A 12,081-nucleotide genomic window follows, 5' to 3' on the forward strand; every position below is an offset into this window, starting at 1 on the left:
CGCGGTGACCAGGCAGGGGCGAACAGACTGGCTACTGCGGTGAGCAGCAAACTCGACATATGCAGTGTGAAATTCCGGGTTGCCTATGGAATACGGAAGTGCGTAATAGGTGATAATCTACTCTTATTGGCGCCACTTGCTGTACCGAAATTAGACGTTAAGCGGCGGGGGGAATTCTTCCATTATTTTAAGCTTTGGATTAATTTGATGAAAAGTCAGTTCTGTTTATTTTCATAGCTGCCGGGTGTCCCGGTAAGAACTAGTGAACCTAATCCCGGTTATGGCGTGTGTATCTTGTACGTGTTCCGCCGGAATATTCTGTGGTTATCTCAATCCGCCAAAACCCGACAAGCTTTGAATAGATTACGGAATGGGATGCGGGTGCGGTAGATGGGGGTATTAGTCGTGCCTTACAGTAGCCGTGAAGGAATCAAATAATGAATGACGAACTGTGACAGCCCTCCTAAGGCTAAATGCGGGGCCTCAGGGTAAGTAGTACGGAGAATCCAGTTGACATGGTTGATTGAAGACAGTCAGGAGATCGCTGTTGAGAGCGTCTCATAGCCTTAGGGACAGATATTGGCATGTTACGACTTGAGTATCCGACAATGACCCCTTTTCCATACAAAATATACGATGGTGTGTGTACCCCGACAAGCTTTTAGAGCAACCCACTTTACTCCACTGCCCCGTAGGAAATTTTAGAGGTCTTTATAACAGATTCGATACAACTTGGTGTCTAGATTATATTGGTGTTTACGGTAATGTCCGTGTCCGAACCCTGTCCGCAAACTGGCTGACCAGTTACGATATAGTGAGCAAAACAGACAACTCTTATTTGAATAAGATATTTTGGTCACAGATATCTCCAATTAGAGCCTTTAGTCAATCCCAGCCAAGTTGCTATTCTTGTTCCGATGATGGTCGCAGCCCAGCCGGGTTAGGGGGCGATTGTTGGAGACTTAATTCAAACACGGAAAGTAATAGAGAGTTCGGAAACCACAAAGCTTATTGGAGACTATTTCTTGCACTCCTGGCTGAACTAGGGAACTACAGGAGGAGGAATTTTCAGTAGAAGGGGCACTCGGAGCTTTTCTATGATCGGAGTTATTTTCCTGTCCCGTTGTGAAGGAGTAATATCGGACAAATAAAATGGCAAAATTGTCATTTGAAATTTGCGTCACAACGGTGTCTTCTTTCTCATTACGGTGCCTCTTTCCGTTCCCCTAAGGCCGTCCTAATCATACAAGTTGCGGTGCTGTTGGTGCCTAGCTCAATTCAGGGAGATCAATACTCTGCTGCCTGTCCTCGAAACAAAATCGCAGAAACCCTACGATTTCCCTAGTCGGTCTTTGGTTAGTTTGACTTGCCGGCAAATCCATGAGAGACACGGGTCCTAAAGTAGTTTGAAAGGTCAAACGCGCTTTGAAACAGTAAGCTTGGGGTAATGGTCCACCCTGCCTCCGCACCATACACTGTTCCAGACTGGTACGAGCACAATCCACAAGTTGTACATGTCTCTGATTCCGAAAGAGAGGCCCACATGAAGAGGGAACGAGGGATCCATGGAGAGTCGAGGGTCGAGAGTCGAGAGTCGTGAGTGGGAGTGGGAGTGGAAAGGAAACCAACTATGGGCTCAATAAAAGACAAGCATTGAAAGTCGGAGCCGCAAAGTCGCATGCGAGATTACCCTAAGGGTTTCAGATGTATTTCCTTACTCCACTGGCTAAAAATAGTTTCCCTTTTCTCGTCTTTCTCTGTTTTCGCATTCCGCAATCCTTTTCCCCCTTGGCTTTCCTTTCAACTTCGCGACTCCAAAATTATCATGACATGAGTTCGCCATGTCCGTCTTTGCCTATTTACCGCCATTGCCACCATTTCTGTTCTCTGCGCTTGTGGTAAGTGGACTCGCCTCGAAGGCTTTACACATTGCGTCACACATTCGCTCGTTACCGTTCCTCTATTTCGTTCTCTACTCGCCAACTCTCATTTTACAAGATGTGCTGGTCATAATATGTGTGCGGTTATTGTTGCGCTTCCACGCGCCGGAAGGCCACTGGCAATGGTTATCCACCGCCGCAGGTGGGGGTCTATCGTATGTTTACCCCGGATGTGAAAGACGAAGCCACCAAGAATGTTGGCTCTCGGCACTTGAACATGGACTAACAACACAGTAGCCTAATAACATGGGGTGCCTCGTCGATTCAGTTCGGATTCTTCCTACAAACCGGTGCCGAGGTGGCCTGGGCAGCTGGTGGGAGCTTCCTCAGCGACCCAGCCGCCATGAAGATCCTACTTAGTGGTATCTCGACTGTGTCTGCTGCAGCAACGGTCCTCGGACTAGTGGCATGGTTGGTTCATTCGCACGTGTACAACCTCACCGGCCTTGGATTGCAGGCAATCCGAGACCTGTGTATGGGAGGATACAAAGCACGGTATACATTGATTGCCCCTAGCAAGTCGTGCATGGCCTCGTTTGACCTCCGATCATTCCGTCGCATCATTCCCGCCGTCGCCATCTGTGTGTCGCTCATTTTCTTGGAAATCACTCGCCCAGAGATCCCGTACGACCATCTCTCCGGGGCTCTCCCACTGACACTGCTCGAGGCGTTCACAAAAAAGTCCGCAACGGTCGAAGGTTGTCGTGAGCCCGCGGTGCCTTTTCCCCTGATGACTGTGGATGCTAGCGGGAATTCTCACCCTCTATACCAGCCCGATCCGTCTGTGGAACAATGGTCACGGGCTTCTTGGCTTCCCGAAAACCCACCCAAGGGATTTAGTCGATGGGATATGAGTCCCCGAGACCGCGCAGTGAAGGATAACTCTTACTCTTATGTTTGTGGTGGTGCTGAAGGCGGATTCTATAACCCCAAGAATGACCCCATCAAGGTTAGGAACTTGGGTGGCGAAATCTATGAACCTTTGAAGAAGGCTTTCAAGGAACACTCAGTCCAGGTTAACCATGTGGTACTATTAACTCTTGAGAGTGGCCGAAAGGAGATGTTCCCTACACAGCAGGGCACTCCGTTCTTTGATAACCTTCTCGCCTCTCATAAAAAGAAGGATGTGGAGGAGGCGATTGACCGTCTAGTGACAATGACTCCCGTCGCCCAACAGTTGACTGGCGAATACGCAACCGACAGCAAGGGAAACCGCGCCAATCTGACAGATTCGCCATGGAAGGCACCAACAGAAGAAGGAATGGGCGGTCTCAACGTTCGCGGGGCTATGACAGGCAGCTCGTTGACTTTCAAGAGTATCCTAGGAAGCCATTGCGGTGTCAACCCGTTGCCAGTGGATCTTTTGGAGGAGGCAGCGCTAGAAATCTATCAGCCATGCTTACCGCAAATTTTCGAATTGTTCAATGAAGGCAAACCGAAATCGGATACCAGGGATACCTCCAAACCAGAGGCTTTGAAGAACCCGTGGAAGCCTGTCTTCATGCAGTCTATTACCGACGATTACGACCGCCAGGATGTCCTCAACGAGAACATGGGCTTTAAGCACAAGGTCGTCAAGAGCACCCTGGAATCGTCTCACGCAAAGTACCACGCCTCTGGCAAGGAAATTAACTACTTCGGATATGCCGAGACTGAACTTCGACCCTATGTGTGGGATCTCTTCGAGGAGGCTGCAAACAACAAGACCCGCATGTTCCTTTCTCACGTCACCAGTACAACACATCACCCTTGGAGCACGCCCGACGATTTCACGAAACAAGCGTACATGGGTGACCAAGGAAGCATCAACCACGATCTGATGAACAACTACCTGAACGCCGCACGATTCGTTGATATCTGGCTGGGCGACATTATGAACATGCTCGACCAGACCGGCATCGCCAACGAGACTCTGGTAGTCGTCGTCGGAGACCACGGCCAAGCTTTCGGTGAGGACAACAACGACATGACCGGAACCTATGAAAACGGTCATATCAGCAACTTCCGCGTGCCTCTTGTCTTCCACCACCCACAGATGCCACGAGTGGATATTACCGCCAACGCAACCGCGCTCACCATTGTTCCCACCATCCTGGACCTCCTCGTCCAGTCCAACTCCCTGGATGAGCGCGACTCCGAAATCGCCTCTGCGCTCCTCCCCGAGTACCAGGGCCAGTCTATGCTCCGTCCTTTCCTCGCCTCTATCGAGGAGTCATCCCACAAGGGTCATGCTGACCATCGTCGTCCCCCACCCCCACCCTCACCCTCACCGAAAGCCGAGCCCGAGCCGTTCCAGTTCGAGGCCCGGTCTCATCGTGATGGTCCTGCCAAGCGATCCGTCTGGAACATGGGCCTTATCAATGCCGGTGGCTCGATGCTCTCCGTCACGACTGCCAGTGTTCCCTACCGTCTTGTCCTCCCTCTCAAAGAAGGCTTTGAATACTCCTTTACCCACCTGGGCGAAGATCCCAACGAGAATCATCCCATCAAGGCCTGGACCCTCAAAACTCTCATTGAAGAGGTCACCCCGAAACACGGCGAGGAGTCCGCTGCCTGGCTTTCGGATGCCGAGCAAGTCGGAAAGTGGTGGGTCACTGAGCAGAAACGTATCTGGGGATACCGCGAGACCTAATTACACGTATGAAAACTAAAACCCTCCGATCTCTTTGTTGCCCTTTTGCGCGCAATTCAATATTCACCTGGCCATTGCTCGATTTCGGGGGCCAGTTTTACCTGGAGCCGATGTTCTTGGAGTTCCCTTTGTGTCTCGAACCAGCGTCTATGAAAACCTAGCTTCACATCTGGGGTTCCGACTCGCCGATCCTTTTACCAGTGGACGGAGCTGGTTAGCCAATTGAGCACATGCTGCGGCTATGCTCCGGAGTCTTGAGTACGGCCAAAAGATGCGGTCGGCGCAGAAGTCTCGTAAGTTTTCCTCAGCGTTTTTCGTCGGCTAGCTCCATTTCATGGTAGGCTGAATTCAGCGAATGGGCGCTAAAGAGATACCGAGCGGAGCTGGCAGAAAGAAACCTGTTCTTTTGGACCGTTTATGAAAACGATGAAGACGAGACCTATTCGAGGCAGCGAATGTTTGCACTTTTGAACTTCATGTTGATGAAAGTAACTGAGGGAAAGCTCCATGGGTTCTTTCATAAATCAGGCGGCGAAACGTATCAGACACGATATCGGCAGCAATCGGTGAGGATCAAAAAATGCACATAAGCCGCTGACCACGCATCGCGTCTCAGACTCTCAAATCCCTCGCACACCACGCTAGATGTGACGCTAGGAAACAGTGTGTGTATATAGAGCGGTTAGTTTTGAGCGATCTGATGGGGAAGGACCGAGGGGTATGAAGGCGGGCACCTCGGCTTCAGCACTTCTCTCTTCTCTCCAGTCTCAGTATTCGCTGCGGAATGCACACTTTTCTGAAGAATATGCTGTTGTCACACTTGATCTGAAATGATTGAATCGGTTAGTGGGAACAATATGGTGACACAGTGGACGAGAAAAACCATATCTAGCGCTGTTGGTCGGCTATTCGGCTATCTATTCTTCGAGCAGTAGGCGGTGATAGCGTCGTGAGGCGTGGACACGACACATGGTTCATGAGTGGGGCTTGAATGAGGGAAAGGAGTGATCAAAGATGGAGAGGAGTATTCTTGATGCTTATGGCCCACCATACTGTAACAGTGGAGGCCTCTCAGCAAGTAGCATACATCCCTTTGAAGTTCAAACGGCACACCACCCCAGTAACCCTTCCACGACAAGGTCGCTATTCTCCATTGCTGCATGCTCTTGCAACGCCTGTGCCAGCTTCTTTTTACAAATAGCAATTGTTCGTTGAGTGGGATATCGCAAGTCGATAGATGTCGCACTACTGTGCGAGTATCAACTGCTAAGGACCGCACCTTGCTACATGTGCGCGATTCTTGAGCACTACTGTACTTTAGCTTTCTTTGAAAATTTCATCACTTATACAGACCGAGTACAGGCATAGTGGGCCAGGCAATACAAATCAGCTCCAATGATTGAACTAATCGAATATTTAATCTACTCGGCAACATATATTGGCTCGCGACTATAGCCCGTCGGTTCAGGAGAACCGTCTCGGCACAATTCATATACCAGTCATAGTTTTCCGTCTGCACAGCTAAGGGAAGCATAAATAAAACACGAAGACCCCAATGCAACAACAAATGATACATCGCTCACCATCGCATTAGCTTGGCACTGAATCTATTGAGGCTTATCCAGTGACCGTCCAATCCGGCGTCAATGATAAGCGTGTTCATATTCTGTCGGTTGAGCTGCTGGTCATGCTGCAAGACCAATACAGACTGATATATTTCTCTGATATACATGAGGTGATACCCAAGTAAATCAAGCTTGAATCGCATCACTGCTGCCGACGCAGGGATCGGCCGATCTTCTGGCCCTCTGTAGCTTTGTTTGAACCCTGCCTAGTCCCCTTCTGGATCTCACTTTCGACGATTGCCAATCGACCGAAAATGTCGGCCAGATCATTGCGTATCGTTTCATTCAAGGTGGCCTGGTCATGCGACGAGTCCTCAATAGACCTGCTGATACAGTTAGCACTTTAAATTCTCACTCGGGATGGACAACAGCTGACCTCATTCGAATATCTAGTCTGGATATTGTTAGCAGGCCACTCGTAAATTATGACCTTGACGGGATTGTACTTACTCTGTCAGGCATTCCAGAGCAACCGAACTGCCATCTCCGGAAAGCTGAGTCTGCCCGCGTGGTTCCAAGTCCCATTGGTGTCCAAACACAGTCTTCCGCTGTCGCACAGCTTCCTGTTCGCTCTCATCGGTCGAGGTGCTATTGTCCTGGTCGACAGAGTCGTGTTCCTCCTGAGGGGATGAATCGTCCTCTGTGGTATCGCCTGTAGCGGATCTGGATGGACTACCAGTATCCTCAGACTCAGAAGACGACAAGGACAATGCACGTTGCAATCGGCTTCGAAAGTTCTGTCGTCGAGGAGCGTGCGAGGAGTGGTCCTAGTTCTGGTTTTCTGTGATAGGAGACGCTCGGTCTTTATAGAATGTTGTACTGCAGGATCAGGATTGACTGTTTGCTTGCTCGCAATTGAGGAGGGACCGCAAGTGCACGCATTTTTCATTCCTACTTTCTACCCGTAGATATCTATTGCTGAATCTGCACATTTTTTAACAATGACTCACTAAGAGGCGGATCAGACAATAGAATTCAACAATGGGTGAAACAATGGGTGAAACAATGGGTGAAACAATGGGTGAAACAACGGGAAATTGTCAACAAGAACGGACTCTTGTGGCCGCGTTCAACGTTGTTGATTCTCAACGATGTACGTTGCATCAAAAGTGAGGGCTCGTTTGGGTCTCATAAACACATAGAAGTCGGTTCTATCTGCCACACTTCAATCTTTTAAACTCAACAACAATACATCTTCAAGTTTACTTTCTGCAGTTTTCTTCACCTGTTCTGACCACTTCTGCCAACTACCCAAGCATAACCATGTCCCCACGTAACGCTTGCGGCTGGCCAGAATGGGAGGAGAAAACCTTCTTCCATGGTTGGATGCCCATCCGGAGCTGTCGTGGAAAGCTCTCTCCGACGCATATTATGAAGAATACCAGGTGCATCGAAGCGTTGAGTCTTTACGAGGAAAAAAGTACCATATCCTGCGGAAGCAGAGTCGCACTGGTGCCAAATCTCCGCCAAATCCAAGCAAACAAAAGCAAGCAGGCGCCGTACGACGCTCGGTGGTCGATAGCGCTTCACAGTCGAGACTTTCAGCCAAGACCCCTGCCCAAAGGAACATCGACAAATGGTTCCAAACAATTCTAGCGGCCGACCCTAACCAGCCTGGTGACAGCAAAAAGCCAACTCAAACGAACTTAATTTCAGGTACGAAACCCTTAGTCGTCTCATACTACATGCTGACCCTTTGTCACAGACCGCTTGACGCCAGCACCGCTTCCGTGCCGGCCTAAAAAAACACGGTCGTCATCCTGGAGGTGGGACTATGTGCATCGTGTCTGTGCTGCTAGGAAGCTGAGATACCGGCGAACAGAGCGTGCACTTTAGCAGCATTTATCGGCTGGAGCATTACATTGCGATGTCCAAGGAACAGAGGCCAACTACCACGATACACTAGTCCAAGTAAATGTTACTATAATAAAGGCGGTGATCAGCAATGAAGCCTCAGCATGAGGAATATAAGCGTAGTTGTATATCGTTCCATGTATTCCGTAGAGGTAGTAGCAATCGCCCTTCTTTGGAATGACAATAATATAGAGGATGTCCCAAAGTCAAAGGACTCGAGCACGATGGTGGTGCCCTTGGAACAGGCCCGCCTACAGATTTTCATCCTTGTCATGCAAAACCAGGAGGATTTCATCAGAGTGTTATGTGGCCCGGTAAGTACTGCGGACAGCGAATAAGGATTCACGATACTATGAGTGTTCCCGTACGGAGACAGGACATGGTAGCAAGGGGGTTCCGGGAAAATGGAAATACGGCATTCTTGTCGGCTTAAGGTAATACGTCTGCTTGGATTTGATAGGACCGATGGTCGAAAGCAGGGTAATCTTTGGGGTGAAGCGTACGATTTGTTTTGACCTACACCCAAGTCAGGAGGAAATTAGTTTGACAAGACCGTGGAATCACGAGCGCAGCTGACGATCATTAGCGGAATTGCAAATCATTCGACCGCTTAGTTTGGACGACCCATGGAATCGCCTGCTCGGTGAGAAAATGCGGTGGTCATGTAGGATTCAGGCCCGGGCTTCTGCCCCACTTGCTTTCTAGGTTGCTCGTGATTAAGCCCTACAGCCCAAAAGAGAAGCCCAGAGAATTGGGGCAGATTCACGACAGTCTCGACCTGCTCATGTACCGGGAATTGAACAGACCAGCAGTGTACTAGAAAGATTCTCTCTCGCTACAGTCGTAATCAAGATGCGGAGGGTAATTGAGATAAAGTTTAAGGGCCGCCGGCCCACAACCTCAACCCATTTCCAGCAGCCAATCGGTTCCTCGGTTTTAGTGCAAAAACCGGAGATATTTTTACATAAGCTCATGTGGTGTGTCCATGATTGGCATAGTTTCTACAAGCTCTCTGCTAGACATATCGGACTGGCCATTGAATGGGGCTGATGATAGGGTTGTGTCGGATTCAAAGAGAGTACAATCTCTACGGGGAAGCTTTACGCAGGACAGAAGACATAGCTTCTAGAACGTTCTGCAGACCAGGTAGACAAGCAGCTTGCCACTTGACAGGAGAATTACTCTCCTGTGACAGGAACTAGGAAAGCATAACCACGGATCGGGATTTAGCCAACCATTCTGTTGCCAGAATTTGCGTGATATTCCAAATACCTCCCCTGCCTGTACCGTACTTCGACCGTACCTTCTACGCAACAAAGTCCTTTTCCATCGGACACTGACGGCCGTCAAGTTTGGGTTTGTGGATCGTGTCTGGACCTTCCAATTTCTTCTCCGGGCCATAAATAGAACCTCCTTCGTCTACTGCCCCGTGGGTCGTCGCTGGGACCTGCGATCAGTACCAGCATCTGTCTAAATTCACGCGTGGTGTTTGACCGGTTCTTCTGGTGCTATTTATCTCCAGAGACTCATCAGTGTGATAGTAGCATTACAATGTTTGAAAAACGTGGAATTCGCGGTTGATGTAGTCGAAGCAGCGCGTATGCATCGTGTTCAATCGAGTGAAATGCAACTAATCTCCAGTCACGCTACCTATTGACGACTGGTATTCTTTTGGGGGTGGACACCCCCTCTGCCTTGCACTGCGCTTCCAAAAATGGTTCCACGAAATCCCACTTTTTCATAAGAACCTGCACCTTCTTTTTGAGAGCTTCGACTTCCCCTTCCAAGTTTTCGATTTTCCTCCGTGCGCAGTCTTCGTCTTCTCGAAACCTGTATTGTCTTATTAGTCTTCCTCTTCTTCGCGTACAGGCCCGGACCCATAATGAAGGAGAGGGTTAAAGTGTAGCTCTAGCGAAGCCCGTCAAACAAACATACCTCACTCGCCGAATTGGCCTGTGGTCGTTACGTTAGTCATAAAAATGATGCCAGTCGTACTGTGCATGTCACTTACGGGTTGGCCGCATTCGCATGCGCCTGGGGACGTCTCTTGAGAGAGCCTTTCTCGCTCGCAGCTTGTCTCTTCTTGACGGGATCATGTGCTTCATCGTGAGGTTCATCGTCCTCGGGGCGGTCAGAAGACTCAGAGTCTATCGAGGACTCTTCTGCCAGCGCATTTGACAATCGGGCAGCAAAACTCCCCATTCTGCGCTCAGTTCGTCGCTGCGAATGGTCGTACATTGCAGAGGGTTGTAGGGGGGAGAAGGGATGTTACTAATGATGCCGTGTGAAAACCATGATACCAGGAACGAGCCGAGTCATCGTGGATGAAATGAGGAACTCTCCTTAGAGTTTTTGGGTGGCAAAAATCAAAGGACGTCGACTTGTTGAAGAGACCCAGCAGAACAAGCCGTTGAATGGTTGGACACAGTGCAGAAGACACTTTGGATACATGTTAGTGAGAACAATAACTCAACGCCTCAGCATTGAGTATCTTTTGTGAGGGCACCAGTACGTTGAAGGTATTCATTCCCCATCAACGCATGTTACATGAACCAAGCCGCGGTACTGTGCCCCTCGGCAACCCAGGGCAACCACGGGCATAATGGGGGTGTGAATCTGTCCCAAACGTTGAAAATCACGAAACCATATGCAACCCTTCGTTGAACGATTTCAACTCTTGAGCAGCCTGATGGTGAGTGTCGCTAGCAGGTGCGCAACTGGTTCCTTGGTAGAGACGTAGCCGAAAAATTATAAAAGGGGCCGGATTCCCAGCCCAAAATTCCCAGGACTTCCATCCTCACACTTTGGTCCTCATACTTTGATGCATCATAGTGTCCCTCTCTTGCCTGCGGGCTTGAGAGCTTCCGTGACCACGGCTGTCGCTGCCACGAGCCCAGCGATGTAAGACTGTGCTCCCTCGCTGCCCTGAGCCCCGCGAGTGTAAGAATGTGCTCCCTCGCTGCCCTGAGCCCCGCGAGTGTAAAAATGTGCTCCCTCGTTGCCCTGAGCCCCGCGAGTGTAAGAGTGTGCTCCCTCGTTGCCCTGAGCCCCGCGAGTGTAAAAATGTGCTCCCTCGCTGCCCTGAGCCCCGCGAGTGTAAAAGGTGCTTCGCAGGACGAGCTCTGCGTCAACAAACGTGCTTTGCAGGGGATTGCTGCGTTAACAAGCCCTCTAGCAATGTGCAGGCACCTCTCCGTGGTGTTAGAGACCAGTATTCGATATTCAACAGTATTCGAAGAAGCAAAGACCTGCCCAACCTCCTCATAGTCTGTTTCTTTTTCCGAAGGATCATCATTGGATAGATAGAATGAGCCCTAGATAGATCGTCCCAAATTCAATGGCCAAAATTATACGATAACAACAAAAGTGTCATTTTTATCAAAGGGGAGATTCCCAAATGTTCTGCACTGATGGTTTGCGGTCCGATAGTCCTTTCGCGTAGTGAAATTGACACCCTTCATTCAGGCGTAGGGCAAACAAGTTGGTGAGAATTGGTGAGAGTGTTGATGTGTTGGTGTTTTGATGTGTTGAGAGTTGAGAGTTGATGTGTTGATGCGCGTTGATGTACTGATGTGTTGATGTGTTGATGTGTTGATGTTTGATGTTGATGTTTGATGTTGATGTTGATGTTGATGTTTGATGTTGATGTGCTGAATGGTCGGGCGGTGAAGGGAGTGCTGGTCACCGTCTCACAGAGGCAACGCGGTCTCTTGCCATGTCCCCCACATCATAGAAACTTTAATTGCTTTTTTTTTTTTTTTTGTTCCTGCAAAGCAATTTTGATCCCTGTTGGACACGCCTTGACTACGGCCTCCAATTCAATTGAGATGATCTAATTCAAGGATTGTGTAACTCTGATCACGCAACATACTGTACACTCAAGATCAGAACTACGAAGTGTAGAGCCACGTGATGTATCTCGAAAATCCAAATCATGGATTCAATTCAAGATGATTATGCGATAGGCTCAGTTTCTTGCGTCGCCAAAGAAATTGCTTGAGATGACTGTTGCTTGTCACTCGAACCTATT

At 49.3% G+C, this 12,081-nt stretch overlaps 2 protein-coding genes across 2 annotated transcripts; one reads left to right on the forward strand and one right to left on the reverse strand.

The window, feature by feature from the left end:
* Window positions 1-1,841: 1,841 nt before the first annotated feature.
* On the forward strand, window positions 1,842-4,572 carry N7446_012471 (uncharacterized protein; the record flags this gene model as incomplete). The annotated part of the gene is made up of 2 exons (XM_058521213.1): window positions 1,842-2,095; window positions 2,178-4,572. The coding sequence occupies 2 exons, from the start codon at window positions 1,842-1,844 to the stop codon at window positions 4,570-4,572; spliced, it is 2,649 nt and encodes an 882-aa protein (XP_058366579.1).
* A 5,486-nt stretch (window positions 4,573-10,058) lies between these two features.
* On the reverse strand, window positions 10,059-10,289 carry N7446_012472 (uncharacterized protein; the record flags this gene model as incomplete). The annotated part of the gene is made up of 1 exon (XM_058521214.1): window positions 10,059-10,289. The coding sequence occupies one exon, from the start codon at window positions 10,287-10,289 to the stop codon at window positions 10,059-10,061; it is 231 nt and encodes a 76-aa protein (XP_058366580.1).
* Window positions 10,290-12,081: the final 1,792 nt, after the last annotated feature.

The sequence above is a fragment of the Penicillium canescens genome, assembly GCF_028828765.1.
Source record: "Penicillium canescens strain IBT 15451 chromosome Unknown utg000010l_segment0_segment0, whole genome shotgun sequence".
NCBI classification, from domain to species: domain Eukaryota; kingdom Fungi; phylum Ascomycota; class Eurotiomycetes; order Eurotiales; family Aspergillaceae; genus Penicillium; species Penicillium canescens.